General features: G+C 45.9%; 1 protein-coding gene across 1 annotated transcript in view; it reads right to left on the bottom strand.

The window, feature by feature from the left end:
• The window catches only part of LOC122923769 (cytochrome P450 2G1-like), a 53,134-nt gene that overhangs the window by 19,599 nt on the left and 12,099 nt on the right, over positions 1-21,436 (bottom strand). The window contains exons 2-3 of the mRNA XM_044274605.1: positions 18,668-18,860; positions 16,198-16,360 (exon numbers count right to left, since the gene is read on the bottom strand). Coding sequence (XP_044130540.1) covers positions 16,198-16,360; positions 18,668-18,847 — 343 coding nt within the window. The 5' untranslated portion in view covers positions 18,848-18,860. The remainder of the gene's footprint in view (positions 1-16,197; positions 16,361-18,667; positions 18,861-21,436) is intronic.

Raw genomic sequence — 21,436 nt, 5'->3', positions numbered from 1 at the left:
AGGGTAGTCCATGGAAAAAATACTATAGTTTTCAAACCGGCACCTGGATCTAAATACTTTTTTAATTGCATATAACAAAAAATTTGGTATAGCCACTGAGTTATTCAATAAAATGTATCTGTATAGCGTGACCTGCTGTTTGTTCTTTTTTTCATTTCTTTGTCCTGCTCACTGAGATGGTCGCACATGCTCAGTTTCATGCTTCAACTGCTTCCTGAGCTGTGATAGGGAGAGCTGAGACACGCCTCCTGAGCTGCAGCATAATAGACACTCCCCTTGATCTATCAGCTTGATATAAATCTAGCAGAGCAATGAATGGGGAGTTCTCTGGATCCATGTGAGGTACAGTACAGACCAAAAGTTTGGACACACCTTCTCATTCAAAGAGTTTTCTTTATTTTCATGACTATGAAAATTGTAGATTCACACTGAAGGCATCAAAACTATGAATTAACACATGTGGAATTATATACATAACAAAAAAGTGTGAAACAACTGAAAATATGTCATATTCTAGGTTCTTCAAAGTAGCCACCTTTTGCTTTGATTACTGCTTTGCACACTCCTGGCATTCTCTTGATGAGCTTCAAGAGGTAGTCACCTGAAATGGTTTTCACTTCACAGGTGTGCCCTGTCAGGTTTAATAAGTGGGATTTCTTGCCTTATAAATGGGGTTTGGACCATCAGTTGCGTTGTGGAGAAGTCAGGTGGATACACAGCTGATAGTCCTACTGAATAGACTGTTAGAATTTGTATTATGGCAAGAAAAAAGCAGCTAAGTAAAGAAAAACGAGAAATGAAGGTGTCACGGCCACGGTTATGGTCATGACTCCTTGGGAGCCGCATACAGTTGCCCGCGGTTGTGGTTGTTGTGTCAACCGCAGCTGAGGCATAATGTAGTTGGCCTCAGTGCGGTTGCCGCGGACAACAGCTATGTGTGCGGTTCCCGGGGAGTTGTGTGCGTGTGTGGATGCACTTTGTTTGTATGTCTGGTGTGCACTTGTTGTTGATTGGTGCGCACGGACATCTTCCTTTCACTGTGGCTGCCCGTGGCAACGTTTGGTATGTTGTACATGTGGTGGCAGTGTCCCGGCCTTCGGGCTGTCTCCCAGGACGGCTGCCACCCATGTCGTTGCCTGCGGTAACAGCCACAGTGTGATTTGTTTGGACACTTCCCCTTTAAGTTGTGAGTTTCCCTTCTGTGGTGCTGGAAGGGTTAACTCCCTTCCCAGTGTGTGTGTGATGTCACTGGGTGTGTCCGACTGTGGGGTGTGGCTTCTTGGCCTATATAGCCTGAGTGTGAGCATGGCTCAGTGGGTTGCTTCAGCCATGCTTGCTGGAGCAGCCTCCTGTGACCTCCATCTTCCTTGCCAGTGAGAGCCACCCCTGTGGTCATAAAAAGTATAGTGGTTATGCCTATGTCTTTATGTGTGTGGTGTAGCATGTTGTTCTGTTGGGACCTTCTTATGTTTCTGTGCAGCATACGGTTCTGGATCCCTGTCTGTTTAGGGATCCAGTCAGCAAGGCTGTGGCAGGTTGGTGAACTTCTTGTTCGCCTGCCATTCCGTATTGCTGTTTGCGTTCCCCTTTTCCCAACAGCTTGGCCATTGAGGCTCCTGCTCCTCCGTGCCAAGGAGGAGTAGGTCGTCTTACCCAGCTCCTAGCTCAGGGATCTGCGGAGGGTAAGATAGGGCTCCGAGGTTCCTGCGCATGGGTCCTCCTACCTTAAAGGTCGGCCCATGCTGGTTAGGAGTTAGGGTTAGGTTAGGGATGCGTTGAGGAGGTGACCTGCTCCCTATCCTGTGCTCATGGCCGAGTAGCCACTACAACATCTGGAATCTCACGGCTGAGGGTTTCCCCCATCCTCAGCCGTGACAGAAGGTCAGTCAGTCCGAAAAATTGGGAAAACTTTGAAAGTGTCCCCAAGTGCAGTCACAAAAACCATCAAGCACTACAAAGAAACTAGCTCACATGCGGACTGCTCCAAGAAAGGAAGACCAAGAGTCACCTCTGCTGCGGAGGATAAGTTCATCCGAGTCACCAGCCTCAGAAATCGCAGGTTAACAGCAGCTCAGATTAGAGACCAGGTCAATGCCACACAGAGTTCTAGCAGCAGACACATCTCTAGAACAACTGTTAAGGGGAGACTGTGTGAATCAGGCCTTTATGGTAGAATATCTGCTAGGAAACCACTGCTAAGGACAGGCAACAAGCAGAAGAGACTTGTTTGGGCTAAAGAACACAAGGAATGGACATTAGACCAGTGGAAATCTGTACTTTGGTCTGATGAGTCCAAATTTGAGATCTTTGGTTCCAACCACCGTGTCTTTGTGCAACGCAGAAAAGGTGAACGGATGGACTCTACATGCCTGGTTCCCACCGTGAAGCATGGAGGAGGAGGTGTGATGGTGCTTTGCTGGTGACACTGTTGGGGATTTTTTTTTTTTTATTCTTTTTATTGAGCATAAAAATACACAAGTCATATAAAGTACACACAACGGTATGCACCATACAGACATCACAAACATAGTCCGTACATGTCAAGTTGGTCAGTTATATCACCACAGACACAGTTCCATATGCATTAGTATGATTACAGACAGAGCGTTCAGATAAAGACATAAGTTCACAACCGTCTCGATACATCAGCCAGTGCATTAGAAAGATCCTGTCTAGAATACATCGATTGCGGTGAAGAACACCATCTTTCCCATACTTTAGTAAACTTCAAGGTGCATCCCCTGTTTTTAAATACAATATTTTCATATGGTATAATGGCATTCACTAAATCTTTCCACTGATTCAATGTAGGACCTCTCTCCCCCATCCACCGGATCGCTACAGCTTTTCGTGCCAAGAATAAAGTCTCCCTCAAAAATATTCTCTCATAATGATCCCACAACTCCTCATCCAAAATCCCAAAGAGACATATTTTGGGACCCATAGGTACAGGACGTCCCAAAATAATAGTTAAGAAGTCAGTAACCTTCGTCCAAAACCTCTGAATATGTGAACACGACCACATCAGATGCCAAAAATCAGCACCGTCCATGGCGCACCTATGACAGCACGAGTGTGTGAGTACTCCCATTTTATATAGACGCAGAGGAGATAAGTACCCTTGGTGTATTATACATAACTGTATGAACTTGTTGTTAATGGCCGGAGACACCAACACAGGGGATTCTAATAAATTTTCAATGTCCTCATCAGCGAGGTCTGGTATCAAAGCTTGCCATTTTGGTATAACCTGCAATGGGGCTAGTTTACACTTAGCATTCAGCAGGCGAGTGTATAATCCTGAAATGAATCCTTTGGGGCCCTGAGATCGAATCACCCCAATCATAGGAAATGTAGCTATCTGGATCTGAGACACACCAAAATGTGTCTGTAAAGCATGGCGTATCTGCAGGAACTTATGAAATGAACTCCTGGGTAAATCATATTTACTACATAACGTTTCATAGGTACAAAAATTACCACCCTCGTACACATCCCCCAACAGACGCACATTATGCGATTTCCAGAATTGAATTCCAGGGAGTAATGTTAAAGATGGGAACATGGGATTATCCCAGAGAGGGATTTCTGGTATGTTGTCCGAATAGTCATGTAGGGATTTACATGCTTTCCACACCTGAACACCAAGTCTATGGATTGGCAATAATTGTCTAGGGAACAAACCCGGTTTCTCCAGAACAGGCCACAGTGATTTAATATTCAAAAACTCAGCTAGAAGGTACTCCGACCTGGGCGATTGGACATCTATATGTAACCAGGCTCTCAGATATCGTAGCTGCCCTGCCAAATAATATATATATATAGATCTGGTAAGGGCATACCCCCACATCCCCTCTGTCGGCACAATGTATCTACTGATAGCTTGTGTCTGTTAGACCCCCACAAAAAAGGTGCCATCATAGATTTGTATTGTAGAAAAACCTTTTTTGGGATAATAAATGGTGCATGCTCCATAACGTACAAGAGCTTGGGTAAAACCACCAACTTGACCAAATTGATACGGCCAGCCACCGATAATGGCAGAGCACCCCAAACCCTAAACTTTTCCCTACAGAATTCCAGCAGAGGTTCAATGTTGGAGACATGGAAGGACCTCGCATCCTTTGAGATAGTGATCCCCAAATACTTAAAGCTAGTCACTATAGGTAGGTCACCATTAAGAATCTGCACACACTCCATGTCATACAATGGGAAAAGAATGGACTTGGACCAATTAATTAGGAGGCCAGAAATGCGGCTGAATCCGTCAATCAGCGCTACCGCTCTAGGGAGTGTGATATCTACATCAGACATGAAGAGTACCATGTCGTCTGCGTACAAGCCTACCCTATCTTCCCCCTGACCTAGACTCACTCCCTTAAATACTGCATCCTCTCTAATGCGAATAGCCAGAGGCTCTATGGCCAATGCGAAGAGCAGGGGGGGGAGTGGGCAGCCCTGCCGTGTGCCTCTACCCAGCTGAAAGCTACTGGAGGATAATCCATTCACTAAAATATTGGACTTCGGCTCTTTATATAATATGGAAATCCATTTAATGAAGTTAGGGCCAAACCCAAATTGCTCTAGAGTGGTAAGCAGATATGGCCATTCGATAGAATCGAAGGCCTTGGCCGCATCAAGTGAGGCCATCGCCCACCTCTGATGTTTAGCTAAGCCTACCTGCGTGATCACCAGCACCCTCCGGATATTATCCGATGTAGATCTCCCAGGCATAAATCCCGACTGATCTGGATGAATCAATGGAGTAAACACTCCACTCAACCTCGATGCCAAAATCTTCGCTAAAATTTTATAATCCAGATTCAGCAGGGATATCGGTCTGTAAGAGCCACATTCCACCGGATCCTTCCCGGGTTTCAACAAGATAACAATAGATGCCTCATAAAGGGAAGATGGCAACCGCCCTTGGCGAAAGGATTCAATGAACATGTGCAGCAGAGGTTGAGACATAGAAGCAGCATATTTGGAGTATACTTCCACAGGCAGCCCATCCGGGCCAGGGGACTTCCCTCTTGCAAGTGCTGATATAGCATCTGAGATCTCCTGAGCTGTTATCTGGGCTTCCAACACATTACTTGACTCCTGTGATAGCTTGGGGATTTCGATGTCTGTTAAGTAATCTTTCACCTCATCTGTTGTGTATTCTGCCCTCCTAGCATATAGCAACTGGTAGTACTCTCTGAATCTGTTGACAATGGCATCAGGTTCAGTTAGTAGATCACCACCTGCACTCTTTATCCTAAGAATCGCTGGGGAGGCCTGATTCTGACGGATAATATGAGCTAACAACTTACTAGACTGGTTCCCCATTTCAAAGTAAAATTGCTTGGTGAAAAATAATCTACGTTGAGCTTTCTCCTTCAGAAGAGTCAAATATTGACTCCCTTTCATAAGCCAGTTTTGTTTGTTCTGGTCTGTGGGATCATCAATATATACCCTCTCCAGAGCAGAACAATCTAAGGCCATCTCTTCCTCTAACCTAGCTGAGGCTTTTTTCACAAAAGATATCGAGGACTTCAAACACCCTCTCAGATACGCTTTTAGTGTATCCCATTTCAGCAGGGGATCCACATTGTCATCATGTACCTCTGTAAATACTGCCAGCTGATCCGGTATACGTTCATTGGATGAGAAGAGGGTGAGCCAAAAGGGGTGTATCTTCATCGATCGACCGACCTTTCTATGTCCGGACAAAAAGGTTAAGAGTATTGGTGAATGGTCAGATACCCCTCTCACACCAAACACAATCTGGTAGTCAATTGAACATACCTCAGAATTCCCCATAATATAATCTATTCTTGTTAGACTATTATGACTGGCAGAGTGGCAGGAATAAACATTATCATTAGGATGTTTAAGTCGCCACATGTCTATCCACCCAACATCTGCCATCAATTTAGCTAAAGGAGAGCCATACCCATCATCACTGCTCGAAGTCCCCCCTGGGTGAAACCTATCTAATATATTAGACATAGTCCTATTATAATCACCCATACATAACACCCTAGCCGAAGGATAAGAAACGGCAAAGCTAACAGCCTGATGGAGTATTTGCAAAGATGATGGAGGAGGTATATACACTCCTATCAATACATATAGGATACCCTGTATATGTGCCGCCACAAATATGTACCGACCAGCTGGGTCAACCTGTAGCTGCTCAAGTTCCCATCTTAATGACTTATGAATCATTAAGGACACCCCTCTGGACATATTTGTATAGCAGGAATGCTGTGCCCATTGCTGCCACGGTTTTCTCAGTCGCCTGACCGTGTCTAATGTCAGATGGGTCTCCTGCAAACATAATATGTGTGGGTTAAATTTGCTTATCTCAGAGAACACCATAGCTCTTTTCCTAGTGCTCCCTAGACCCCGGATGTTCCACGACATTATTCTCATGTCCGCCATTTAAGCATGCAAAACACAATGATTCGGATACAACACATATCCCCACAAATCCCATCCTCCATATCAGATATCTTAGCAATGGTGTGCCTTGGTGGACTTAATGACACATTATTAACATAGTACGGACCAATGAACATGTAAAAAATTACACAAAACAATACCCAAAAACAGGGCTTGGAATGCGATGTACTCCGAACAGGCATCCTTCAGCCCTGTGATGATTGAATAAGTAAGGTCAAACACCCCCGTGGCAACTCTTAAACGGGGAGTACTAATGGTATAACTTTACCAATCGCACTGATGTTGGTAGCTGTAACATGTACAGAAAACACATACCCTAACTTTCACTCAGTTATATAAGAGATGCATATACGCGCAACCCAAATTCTGCATACTAGTAATAAGAGAACGACATCATTATCAACGTTTAGGTCCCGTCGAAGCATCCCTCCTCCACCTATCCACACGCGCGCCCTACATCAGGCACGTCGTGGACCTGTAACAGTGGACAGTTAAACTCCGATATCCGGAGAAGGGAGGCTTCCCGGTACACCCAACAGAACCTATCACTGACATCATCTCAAAGTTTCCCCCAGGAACTGGTAAACGAGCACACTGGGCGAACCATAAACATTTCCCCGAGACAGGTCACTACCTGTGCCAACAAAGCACGTGTGAAGAGATATTGCAGCCCAACATTAAGGATATACAACCCATTATTATCATGTCCTCCTCCCAACACTGCAGCATATCACACATGTCCCATGGACAGTCATTTTTGTTCTCTGGCAGGACGGGGTCTGCTTTCCAATCAGGCTACAACCTCCGCCGGCGAACCAAAGAATCGGCTCCTTTCCCCATCGGTGATCCTCAGGTGGGCTGGGTACGCCATAGAGTATGGTATGTCCAGTTCCCGGAGGCGTTTCTTCACTGCCACGAATGTGGCCCTGCGTTTCTGTAACTCCGCGGAAAAATACGGGAAAATCATGACCGTGGCATTTTCAAAGCCGATATTCTGTTTACGCCTTGCCAATTGAAGAATGTGATCTCGGTCATTAGAGTTCAGTAGTCGCGCCAGCAACGGGCGTGGAGGGGCCCCAGGCGGTGGTGCTTTGGCGGGAACTCTATGGGCTCTCTCCACAATGAACGCACTGGAAAAGGTGGCGTCAGGAAAGGCGGACTTCAGCCATGATGTAACAAAAGCACCGGGGTCAGTACCTTCTGCTCTCTCTGGAAGTCCGACTATGCGCAGATTATTCCGGCGAGTGCGGTTCTCATAGTCATCGCATTTCTGCTGCCAAAATTCAACCTTCCTTTCCAGGTCGGATATTTGCGCCGGTATCGGATCCACTCTATCCTCCACCGCGGAGATTCTCTGTTCCGACTCCTTAATGCGCTCGCCCATGTTCTGCATATCGGTCCTCAGCAGGCCTATGTCCACTTTCACCTCTTCCATCTTTCCGGACAGAGAGGACCGGCAGGATGTGATGGCCAGCAATAGCTGCTCTGTGACCTGTTTAACCACTTCAGCCCCGCTAGCTGAAACCCCCTTCATGACCAGAGCACTTTTTACACTTCGGCACTACACTACTTTCACCGTTTATCGCTCGGTCATGCAACTTACCACCCAAATGAATTTTACCTCCTTTTCTTCTCACTAATGGAGCTTTCATTTGGTGGTATTTTATTGCTGCTGACATTTTTACTTTTTTTGTTATTAATCGAAATGTAACGATTTTTTTGCAAAAAAATGACATTTTTCACTTTCAGCTGTAAAATTTTGCAAAAAAAACAACATCCATATATACATTTTTCACAAAATCTATTGTTCTACATGTCTTTGATAAAAAAAAAAATGTTTGGGCAAAAAAAAATGGTTTGGGTAAAAGTTATAGCGTTTACAAACTATGGTACAAAAATGTGAATTTCCGCTTTTTGAAGCAGCTCTGACTTTCTGAGCACCTGTCATGTTTCCTGAGGTTCTACAATGCCCAGACAGTAGAAAAACCCCACAAATGACCCCATTTCGGAAAGTAGACACCCTAAGGTATTCGCTGATGGGCATAGTGAGTTCATAGAACTTTTTATTTTTTGTCACAAGTTAGCGGAAAATGATGATGATTTTTTATTTTTATTGTTTTCTTACAAAGTCTCATATTCCACTAACTTGCGACAAAAAATAAAAAAATTCTAGGAACTCGCCATGCCCCTTACGGAATACCTTGGGGTGTCTTCTTTCCAAAATGGGGTCACTTGTGGGGTAGTTATACTGCCCTGGCAATTTAGGGGCCCAAATGTGTGAGAAGAACTTTGCAATCAAAATGTGTAAAAAATGACCGGTGAAATCCGAAAGGTGCACTTTGGAATGTGTGCCCCTTTGCCCACCTTGGCTGCAAAAAAGTGTCACACATCTGGTATCGCCGTACTCAGGAGAAGTTGGGGAATGTGTTTTGGGGTGTCATTTTACATATACCCATGCTGGGTGAGAGAAATATCTTGGCAAAAGACAACTTTTCCAATTTTTTTATACAAAGTTGGCATTTGACCAAGATATTTCTCTCACCCAGCATGGGTATATGTAAAATGACACCCCAAAACACATTCCCCAACTTCTCCTGAGTACGGCGATACCAGATGTGTGACACTTTTTTGCAGCCAAGGTGGGCAAAGGGGCACATATTCCAAAGTGCACCTTTCGGATTTCGCAGGCCATTTTTTACACATTTTGATTGCAAAGTACTTCTCACACATTTGGGCCCCTAAATTGCCAGGGCAGTATAACTACGCCACAAGTGACCCCATTTTGGAAAGAAGACACCCCAAGGTATTCTGTGAGGGGCACGGCGAGTTCCTAGAATTTTTTATTTTTTGTCGCAAGTTTGTGGAATATGAGACTTTGTAAGGAAAAAAGAAAAAAAAAAAAGAAAAATCATCATTTTCCGCTAACTTGTGACAAAAAATAAAAAATTCTAGGAACTCGCCGTGACCCTCACGGAATACCTTGGGGTGTCTTCTTTCCAAAATGGGGTCACTTGTGGCGTAGTTATACTGCCCTGGCAATTTAGGGGCCCAAATATGTAAGAAGTACCTTGCAATCAAAATCTGTAAAAAATGGCCTGCAAAATCCGAAAGGTGCACTTTGGAATATGTGCCCCTTTGCCCACCTAGGCTGCAAAAAAGTGTGACACATCTGGTATCGCCGTACTCAGGAGAAGTTGGGGAATGTGTTTTGGGGTGTCATTTTACATATAACCATGCTGGGTGAGAGAAATATCTCGGCAAAAGACAACTTTTCCCATTTTTTTATACAAAGTTGGCATTTGACCAAGATATTTTTCTCACCCAGCATGGGTATATGTAAAATGACACCCCAAAACACATTCCCCAACTTCTCCTGAGTACGGCGATACCAGATGTGTCACACTTTTTTGCAGCCTAGATGCGCAAAGGTGCCCAAATTCCTTTTAGGAGGGCATTTTTAGACATTTGGATCCCAGACTTCTTCTCACACTTTCGGGCCCCTAAAAAGCCAGGGCAGTATAAATACCCCACATGTGACCCCACTTTGGAAAGAAGACACCCCAAGGTATTCCGTGAGGGGCATGGCGAGTTCATAGAAATTTTTATTTTTTTGCATAAGTTAGCGGATATTGATTTTTTTAGTTTTTTTCTCACAAAGTCTCACTTTCCGCTAACTTAGGACAAAAATTTCAATCTTTCATGGACTCAATATGCCCCTCACGGAATACCTTGGGGTGTCTTCTTTCCGAAATGGGGGTCACATGTGGGGTATTTATACTGCCCTGGCTTTTTAGGGGCCCTAAAGCGTGAGAAGAAGTCTGGAATATAAATGTCTAAAAATGTTTACGCATTTGGATTCCGTGAGGGGTATGGCGAGTTCATGTGAGATTTTATTTTTTGACACAAGTTAGTGGAATATGAGACTTAGTAAGAAAAAACAAAAACAAACAAAAAATTTCCGCTAACTTGGGCCAAAAAAATGTCTGAATGGAACCTTACAGGGGGGGGGGTGATCAATGACAGGGGGGTGATCACCCATATAGACTCCCGGATCACCCCCCTGTCATTGATCACCCCCCTGTAAGGCTCCATTCAGACGTCCGTATGATTTTTACGGATACATGGATCGGATCCGCAAAACACATGCGGATGTCTAAATGGAGCCTTACAGGGGGGTTATCAATGACAGGGGGTGATCAGGGTGATCACCCCCCTGTCACTGATCACCCCCCCTGTAAGGCTCCATTCAGACGTCCGTATGATCTTTACGGATCCATGGATCGGATCCGCAAAACACATGCGGACGTCTGAATGGAGCCTTACAGGGGGGTTATCAATGACAGGGGGTGATCAGGGTGATCACCCCCCTGTCACTGATCACCCCCCCCTGTAAGGCTCCATTCAGACGTCCGTATGATTTTTACGGATCCATGGATACATGGATCGGATCCGCAAAACACATGCGGACGTCTGAATGGAGCCTTACAGGGGGGTTATCAATGACAGGGGGTGATCAGGATGATCACCCCCCCTGTAAGGCTCCATTCAGACGTCCGTATGATTATTACGGATCCATGGATACATGGATCGGATCCGCAAAACACATGCGGACGTCTGAATGGAGCCTTACAGGGGGGTGATCAATGACAGGGGGGTGATCAATGACAGGGGGGTGATCAGGGAGTGTATATGGGTGATCACCCGCCTGTCATTGATCACCCCCCTGTAAGGCTCCATTCAGACGTCCGCATGTGTTTTGCGGATCCGATCCATGTATCCATGGATCCGTAAAAATCATGCGGACGTCTGAATGGAGCCTTACAGGGGGGTGATCAATGACAGGGGGTGATCAGGGAGTGTATATGGGTGATCACCCGCCTGTCATTGATCACCCCCCTGTAAGGCTCCATTCAGACGTCCGCATGTGTTTTGCGGATCCGATCCATGTATCCATGGATCCGTAAAAATCATACGGACGTCTGAATGGAGCCTTACAGGGGGGTGATCAATGACAGGGGGGTGATCAATGACAGGGGGTGATCAGGGAGTGTATATGGGTGATCACCCGCCTGTCATTGATCACCCCCCTGTAAGGCTCCAATCAGACGTCCGCATGTGTTTTGCGGATCCGATACATGTATCCGTGGATCCGTAAAAATCATACGGACGTCTGAACGGAGCCTGACAGGGGGGTGATCAATGACAGGGGGGTGATCAATGACAGGGGGGTGATCAGGGAGTTTATATGGGGTGATCATGGGTGATCAGGGGTTCATAAAGGGTTAATAAGTGACCGGGGGGGGGGGTGTAGTGTAGTGTAGTGTTTGGTGCGACTTTACAGAGCTGCCTGTGTCCTCTGGTGGTCGATCCTAACAAAAGGGACCACCAGAGGACCAGGTAGCAGGTATATTAGACGCTGTTATCAAAACAGCATCTAATATACCTGTTAGGGGTTAAAAAAATCAGATCTCCAGCCTGCCAGTGAACGATCGCCGCTGGCAGGCTGGAGATCCACTCGCTTACCTTCCGTTCCTGTGAGCGCGCGCGCCTGTGTGCGCGCGTTCACAGGAAATCCCGGCCCTCGCGAGATGACGCGTATATGCGTCGTCGTGCGCAGGGCTGCCGCCTCCGGACCGCACATCTGCGTTAGGCGGTCCGGAGGCGGTTAAGTGAAGGCTCACTCTGAGTCGCTTCCTCAGCTTCCCCTAGCGATTCCCCAGAAGCCGATGATGCGCGTGGCTGCGCTCCCGCTCCGCCGCCATCTTGATTATCCAGGCGGGCAAACTCTTTGAGCTTTTCTGCGGCGGTCAGAGCCCTGTTTCGGGACATTTTCGGTGCACGAGATCTACCCGATCTCTTACCTCTCGGTGTGGAAATGTCGGCGTTCGGTAAGTTCAGGAAAGTTAGGGTATGAGGTCCGGAGCTACTGCTAACCACGTCTGCTCATGCCAGTTTCCGGCCACGCCCCCCCACTGTTGGGGATTTATTCAAAATTTAAGGCATACTGAACCAGCATGGCTACCACAGCATCTTGCAGCGGCATGCTATTCCATCCGGTTTGCGTTTAGTTGGACCATCATTTATTTTTCAACAGGACAATGACCCCAAACACACCTCCAGGCTGTGTAAGGGCTATTTGACCATGAAGGAGAGTGATGGGGTGCTGCGCCAGATGACCTGGCCTCCACAGTCACCGGACCTAAACCCAAATCGAGATTGTCTGGGGTGAGCTGGACCGCAGAGTGAAGGCAAAAGGGCCAACAAGTGCTAAACATTTCTGGGAACTCCTTCAAGACTGTTGAAAGACCAGTTCAGGTGACTACCTCTTGAAGCTCATCAAGAGAATGCCAAGAGTGTGCAAAGCAGTAATCAAAGCAAAAGGTGGCTACTTTGAAGAACCTAGAATATGACATTTTCTGTTGTTTCACACTTTTTTGTTATGTATATAATTCCACATGTGTTAATTCATAGTTTTGATGCCTTCAGTGTGAATCTCCAATTTTCATAGTCATGAATAGGGATGAGCGAACCCGAACTGTATAGTTCGGGTTCGTACCGAATTTTGGGGTGTTCGTGACACGGACCCAAACCTTTTCGTAAAAGTCCGGGTTCGGTGTTCGGCGCTTTCTTGGCGCTTTTTGAAAGGCTGCAAAGCAGCCAATCAACAAGCGTCATACTACTTGCCCCAAGAGGCCATCACAGCCATGCCTACTATTGGCATGGCTGTGATTGGCCAGTGCAGCATGTGACCCAGCCTCTATTTAAGCTGGAGTCACGTAGCGCCGCCCGTCACTCTGCTCTGATCAGTGTAGGGATAGGCTGCAACTGCTGCTGTTAGTGCCATATTAGGCAGTGATTTACTCTTCAAAAACACTTAATGAAGTGATCGATCTACAGCTGTGGATCATTCAACCTCTGCTATTTAATTGCTCACTGTTTTTAGGCTGCCCAGAGCTTTTTTCAGTCACTTTTTTCTGGGGAGATCGGCGGCCATTTTGTGTCTTGTGGTGCGCCAGCACAAGCTGCCACCAAGTACATTTAACCATCAATAGTGTGTTTTTTTGTTTTTGCTATATCCTACATCAGGGGCTTGGCTGTGCTTGCTATTTTATTGAGGGGTGAAATACAATTGCCCAAATAGCAGTACCCTAAATCTGGTGTTTCAGCTGTGGCAAGCCAATTGTAATACTGTCTGCTGTCTGGCAAAGGATATTTTTTTTTTTCTGGGTTGAAATACAATTCCCAAATTAGCAATTCCCTAAATCAGTGGTTTCTGCTGTATCAGGCCAAGTTTAAATCTATCCATAAAAGGGTATATTAGATTGAAGGTGCGGATAGGGTCATCCTCAATAACTTCACACGCTACCGTGCATTTTCAAGTCTAATTCTGTCCGTAAAAGGGATACCTGTTATCCAGGGCCTAAATACTAGGCCTACAATTTATATTCAGCTAAATCTGTGGTTACTGCTGTGCCTGTATTAGTGTAATACAGTACCTAAATAGATAGCCAGATAGTGTTAGGTGCCTGTAAAAAAAGGCCTGAATTTGAATTCAATACATTGGGCCAAATAATTTTTTTCTTATTGTGGTGAACGGTAACAATGAGGAAAACATCTAGTAAGGGACGCGGACGTGGACATGGTCGTGGTGGTGTTAGTGGACCCTCTGGTGCTGGCTAAATATCTGACAATGGCCTGTTCCAGTGGTGGGTGACATGAAGCCTGATTCTCTGCTATGACATGAAGCCTGATTCTCTGAAGCCTGATTCTCTGCTATGACATGAAGCCTGATTCTCTGAAGCCTGATTCTCTGCTATGACATGAAGCCTGCTTCTCTGCTATGGGACCTCTCTCCTCTGTCTGAGTGTCGGGGCCTAAATATCTGACAATGGCCTGTTCCAGTGGTGGGTGATGTGAAGCCTGATTCTCTGGTATGACATGAAGCCTGATTCTCTGCTATGACATGAAGCCTGATTCTCTGCTATGACATGAAGCCTGATTCTCTGCTATGACATGAAGCCTGATTCTCTGCTATGGGACCTCTCTCCTCTGTCTGGGTGCCGGGGCCTAAATATCTGACAGTGGCCTGTTCCAGTGGTGGGTGACGTGAAGCCTGATTCTCTGCTATGACATGAAGCCTGATTCTCTGCTATGACATGAAGCCTGATTCTCTGCTATGACATGAAGCCTGATTCTCTGCTATGGGACCTCTCTCCTCTGTCTGGGTGCCGGGGCCTAAATATCTGACAGTGGCCTGTTCCAGTGGTGGGTGACGTGAAGCCTGATTCTCTGCTATGACATGAAGCCTGATTCTCTGCTATGACATGAAGCCTGATTCTCTGCTATGACATGAAGCCTGATTCTCTGCTATGGGACCTCTCTCCTCTGTCTGGGTGCCGGGGCCTAAATATCTGACAATGGCCTGTTCCAGTGGTGGGTGACGTGAAGCCTGATTCTCTGCTATGACATGAAGCCTGATTCTCTGCAATGGGACCTCTCTCCTCTGTCTGGGTGCCGGGGCCTAAATATCTGACAATGGCCTGTTCCAGTGGTGGGTGACGTGAATCCTGATTCTCTGCTATGACATGAAGCCTGATTCTCTGCTATGGGACCTCTCTCCTCTGTCTGGGTGTCGGGGCCTAAATATCTGACAGTGGCCTGTTCCAGTGGTGGGTGAAATAGTAACATAGTAACATAGTACATAAGGCCGAAAAAAGACATTTGTCCATCTAGTTCGGCCTGTCATCCTGCAAGTTGATCTAGAGGAAGGCAAAAAAAAAACTGAGGTAGAAGCCAATTTTCCTCACTTTAGGGGACTAAAAAATTCCTTCCCGACTCCAATCAGGCAATCAGAATAACTCCCTGGATCAACGACCCCTCTCTAGTAGCTATATCCTGTAATATTATTACACTCCAGAAATACATCCAGGCCCCTCTTGAAGCCTGAGTCTCTGCTATGGGACCTCTCTCCAATTGATATTGGTTAATTTTTATTTATTTTATTTTTATTCATTTCCCTATCCACATTTGTTTGCAGGGGATTTACCTACATTTTGCTGCCTTTTGCAGCCCTCTAGCCCTTTCCTGGGCTGTTTTACAGCCTTTTTAGTGCCGAAAAGTTCGGGTCCCCATTGACTTCAATGGGGTTCGGGTTCGGGGCGAAGTTCGGGTAGAGTTCGGATCCCGAACATTTCCGGGAAGTTCGGCCGAACTTCTCAAACCCGAACATCCAGGTGTTCGCTCAACTCTAGTCATGAAAATAAAGAAAACTCTTTGAATGAGAAGGTGTGTCCAAACGTTTGGTCTGTACTGTACATGGGCTGGTTCTAGCTTTGTTAGAAAGAGATTGTCATGTCCTATATGATGTTCGATTTTGATGTTTTACATTAATCATGGGAAGAACCCCTGTAATGTTTTTCTCTCTACATGGTTCTTCTACCCTTTAATACTAATATCTGTGCTTCTTCTACATCCTAGTCATGTCATTGTCACTTTAAGCGGCAAAGGACATCAGCCCTGTATTCGGCAAACTCTGATAATGCAGTGCCATGTTCTGTAACATCTGCATGGATTTTTTAAGCCCTCCCTGTGTTTGCGTGGGTTTCATCCATGCTCTCCAGTTTTCTCACAGAACAAAACCAATACAAAGGAGAAAGAGACCAACATAAATAATGGCAGCCTCTGTACAACTCAGCAGAATATGTTGGCTCCATATACAATAGAATCATGTAATGACTGTTTACTTACCATAATCTTTGAAGAGCAGATTACCCAATGCTGAAGGCCCCCTGACACTGAACATATCCCCATTGTCTATCAAAGCCTCTTTCACACAATCATAGCCAGTCAAGACCACCGCTGGTGCACTGGACAGGTAGATGGTGAACACTGGCCCATAGGTCTCACTCAACTGAAAGAGAAGCATACAAAATAAAAATTATATTAAATTCACTGTCCTACCTTATATCAATGGGGCTGGTATTTCTGATTTCAGTTTCACGAGTTCTCTCTTTAGACAACCTCTTGAAAGGTCACTTGATTATAAGCAGATCACAGAGTATTCCCCTGCTGGGACTCCCAGCAATCAGCTGTAAACTAAGAGGAAGCCTGGCAGTAGGTGTTCAGTTTCCCTGCAGCGCCACCACAGGTGAAATTAAGCAATACAAAGTGTCCATCCAAATAAATAAATTCTTTGTAGTGCAGTACAGGACGGCCCTCCAGAGAAAGACACGCTCTTTCTAGCCAATATATTTTGTGGTCAAGAGATGAGGGTCCTTAACAACAGTAGGGCTGAAACGATTACTTGATTAAATCAAATAATTTGACACAAAAAAATTCTCAATACAATTTTTTTTCTGTCATGTGACCACAGAGCGGCACTGATGGGGCAGCTGATGGCACTGGGGGAGCCTGAAGGCACTGTGGGGCAGCTGATGGCACGGGGGGGGGGGGCGCTGATGGCACTAAGGGGGCAGCTGGTGGCACTGAGGGGCAACTGGTGGCACTACGAAGGCAGCTGGTGGCACTGAGGGGGCAGTTGGTGGTACTGAGGGGGCAGTTGGTGGTACTGAGGGGGCAGCCTGATGGCATGGGGGGGGCAGCTGATGGCATGGGGGGGCTGATGAGTTTTTATAAAGAAAAACGTTCTTTTAATTAGTTTTCTGTTAATAGAGTACTCGATTAATCATTGTATTAATCAACAGAATACTCGATTACAAAAATAGTCAATAGCTGCAGCCCTAAACAACAGAATCCTTTGGTAAAGAAAACCTGTCACCTCTGACATATCTGCTTTAGTAACTCTTTTCATCCCTTTTATAATAACAATTGTGGAGTGTCTATTCTCATGATTCACATACAAGACTTATAGTAGTTATAAATGATTCACTAGCTGTTTGTAATGAAGGTCCAGCAGGATGTCAATGTTTGTGTGTGTCCTTGCACAGTCTGACACTATTCAATCAGTGCTGCCAGTGTCAGACTTTGCAGGGACACCCCCACCCCCCCAACTGGTAACACCCATCTGTACCTTCACTACAAACTGCTAGTAATTTATTCATAATTTCTAGAAGGAATAATAAAGGAATGGCATATCATAGAGTCATACGAATAGATGCTACAGAATTGTTAGTACATGGGAAATACAAGAAGTTACTAGATCAGGAGAGTTGACAGCATTTCTGATTCCCTAATAAATGAGAATGGGTTTCCTAAATGACACCACACCCTGCTACTGTCTCCAATGGTTAACTAAAAATGTGTATTTATTCCAGGTCCTTTTACACTGTGCCTTAATAGTATTGCTATGAAACTGTTATGATCATGTACTGTGCCTGGTCCACTAGCAGGTGGCAGTGTATCTGGCAGAGAGAGTACCTTTAGATAGAATGGAACTTACCATTCCGTTCTCCCCCTTTTGGGCAGAAGTGGGCTAGTCCTGTTTTCTAGCAAGGTAGTGGTTTCAGGAAGCTAAGTTCAGTTCTAGTCTAGTCTGTAATTAGAAGCAGATGTGTCAAGATGGTACAGTGAGGGGAATGGCTGCCTCTCCTGCAGCAGGAGTCCCTAAAGGGAAGCAGCTCTTAGAGCACCACGACTCCTTACAGATACAGACAGAGTATCATGAAAGGGTCAACAACCAGAGGCACCCTGCTGAAAAGAAACCAGAACAGTCAAAGTCCAGCTACTGGACTGTGTTTAGCATAGTAGAGAGAAAAAGTAGAATATCTGAGTTTGCCTGCCAGTTTACCCCAAAACCTGCTCGAGCCAAAAGAAAGACCAAAGATGCAAGATTATTCAAGGAAAGCTGTTCAACTTTATAAAGTCTGGACTCGACTTAGGCTCTGAAGCAGTAAAGGGGAGAGTTGTAAGAGGTGGAGAATAACCCTGGGGAGCGACGGCATCCAGGTAAGAGCACCATGACACACACAGAAACCATTAGGCTGCACCACACCACTCGGCAATTTCTCAAAAACCTGGGACGTGATCGGCCCTGGGAGGCGGCACGTTGGACATGTGAATACATAAAAGTTTGTAATATATCTTATAGTAGCCATAAAAAACTGGTTTAATTACTAAAGAAATTTTCAGCTGTAAAAAGAATCCAGGGAGGAGGGAGATGCATCTGCGTTTCTCTGCATAGTCTACCTATGGTGTATGCAGGTACAAATGCTGTGGATTCTGAAATGCAGCCATCTTTAACGCAGTCCTGATAACTCACCTTCATCAAAGACTGGGGCATTTCTTTAGTGCTCACGTGCAGCATGGTGCCCAGTATGGGCAGTGGTGGTGGTCCGGGGGGCAGATTTTTCTTTTTCAGATTCCTCCTCCATGTGAAGAAATACAGGATAAGGCTTACCAAGATGGCGAGGAGAAGCGTCCCTGATACTCCCAGCTCCATTGTAAATCTAAACCTGCAATGTTAGAGAAAAATATTACAGTCAGTACATACAGTGTCGGACTGGGGTGCATAGGGCCCACCAGTAAAATCTATTTTGGGGGCCCATCATACTGATACATTCAAATATAATAAATAATCAAACTTTTTTATATGAACGCAGGCTGGTTGCAGGGGGTGGGAGACTAGGGGCCCGCCTTACTCAGGGGCCCATCGGGGGATTCACCTATACCCCTGTGGACCAGTCCAAGCCTGAGTACATATAGAAATGTTTCCTACACCCTGCAACCTTTACACCTGTCTGTCCAACCTGCTAGATTTACACAGACACAGTGATGTCATACAGAGACAGCTGACAGGTCTACACTTCTCTCTATAAGGGCTCTTTCACATGAGCGGATGCCGTGCGGGTAATCCACTGCGTGAAAGAGAGCCAAGCCCCGTTCCGGACAGCAGAGACACGGAGCATTAACATGATAAATAATGCTCAGTGCCTCTCTGTGACCTTTTTACTACAAAATCACAGTGAGATAAAGTTGTCACTGTGATTTTGTAGTAAAAAGGTCACAGAGAGGCACGGAGCATTATTAATCATGTTAATGCTCCGTGTCTCTGCTGTCTGGAATGGGGCTTGGCTCTCTTTCACGCAGTGGATTCCACGCACGGGATCCACTCGTGTGAAAGAGCCCTAAATGAATAGTCACGTGCACGCCAACATATTAGGTCAAAAGGACCTACAGAACCATGTGGGGCTAGACAGACCTATAATGTAATAAAAGTTACGGTCTATAATAAACTACTATGTAGGACAAATACGGGAAAGGGACAGAAGTGTTCACAAAACTCATAAGCTTCATAGAAAAACTTATTATTGCCCCCAGCCCCATCCAATTTAAACACATCCAGACAACAAGAAACACAAAGCGTGGCATCCGAGACCTCCAACAAATTGACAAGTTTTTTTTAAATAAACGGAAGAAACTTTGATTATGCAAAAAAAAAAAAAGTTCTAATAAAAGACAGTCGCCCTCCGCATCATCCACTTTACCTGACTTCTATGTCCTACAAAGTGGAGCACCATAGTTTAATGTATTTACAACAGAAATTGCATAAATACATTGATAAATCTTGCCCCATAACAGCTCTAAATCAATATTTCCATTCACATAAAAGATTACAAAACTGGATGCCTGCAGACACCACTAGGGGGAGCACAGTGCAAAGGAATTTATACAGTTGCCACTGGCTGCAATTGAAACTGTAATAATCTCTTTGCACTGAACTCCAGCTACCTAAAGGGGTTCTCCAAGAATTAAGAAAATGAAAATACTTAAATATTAGTTTATTATAAATATATTCACAAATAACTTTCATTAGTTATAATGTCTTGTTTTGTCTAGGGAGCAATCATTAGGAAAAACAAAATGGGCACTAACCTATTAGTAGACACTAACGTTGAGCGAGCATGCTCGGCCGAACACCTGTTCGGCTCGAGCATCGCGATGCTCGGCACTCGGCGGTGCTTGGCTCGAGTCTCCTCCCCTACTAGATATCTCAGGTAGTCAACTGTCCGTCCAAGCAGCAAAGCATGAGGTGAAACGCATTCTTTGTATCTGAATAACATTCTGAAGAAAAGGTACATCTCAGCTAAGGGTGGGCGGTATAGGCGATATAGGCGATATGCGATATAAATTTGTGCCACGATATGGATTTTGTGCATATCGCCTATATCGCCGGACTGCGATATGACCACGGAGCGGCAGTTCCGATCGGAGTTCCAGCAGTGTAATGCTGGGGCTCCGATCGGTTACCATGGCAGCCAGGACGCTACTGAAGTCCTGGCTGCCATTGTATGTTAGTGAGCAGCATTATACTCACGTGCGCCGGTCGCTCCTTCTTCTGTCTGTGCGGCGCATTGCTAATGCTTATAGCTCACGTGCGCCGTGGCCGCCGGGCACTCCTTCTCATAGGTCTGTGCGGCGCATTGCTAATGCTATAAGCATTAGCAATGTGCCACACAGACAGAAGAAGGAGCGCCCGGCGGCCACGGCGCACGTGAGCTATAAGCATTAGCAATGCGCCGCACAGACAGAAGAAGGAGCGCCCGACGGCAACTGCGCACGTGAGCTATAAGCATTAGCAATGCGCCACACAGACAGAAGAAGGAGCGCCCGGCGGCCACGGCGCACGTGAGTATAATGCTGCTCACTTCAGTAGCGTCCTTGCTGCCATTACACTGCTGGGACTCCGATCGGAACTGCTGCTGCCACCAATGATGTGGGGCGGAAGGGGGCCCCTGCCAACAATGATCATTACTGGGGAGGGAGGGGGGGCGCACTGCCCACTGCCACCAATGATGGAGGGGGAGGAAGGGGACCCTGTGGCCACTGCCACCAATGATTAATACTGGGGAGGGAGGGGGGTGGGTTTGAGTTACCAGAGGGGGCTGAGGGAGAGGCTGGGGGCTCATGAGACTGGGGAGCGGATCAGAGGCTGGAGGGCAGATCAAAGGCTGGGGGGCACATGAGGCTGGGGGGCACATGAGAGGCTGGTTGCCATGGTCAGCTCCCTGCTGTTGTGTGCACAAAGCAC

The sequence above is a fragment of the Bufo gargarizans genome, unplaced genomic scaffold (genome assembly GCF_014858855.1).
Source record: "Bufo gargarizans isolate SCDJY-AF-19 unplaced genomic scaffold, ASM1485885v1 original_scaffold_1883_pilon, whole genome shotgun sequence".
In the NCBI taxonomy this organism is placed as follows: domain Eukaryota; kingdom Metazoa; phylum Chordata; class Amphibia; order Anura; family Bufonidae; genus Bufo; species Bufo gargarizans.
Note: the sequence above shows the minus strand (reverse complement) of the source record. Positions and strands in the feature narration are given on the sequence as shown.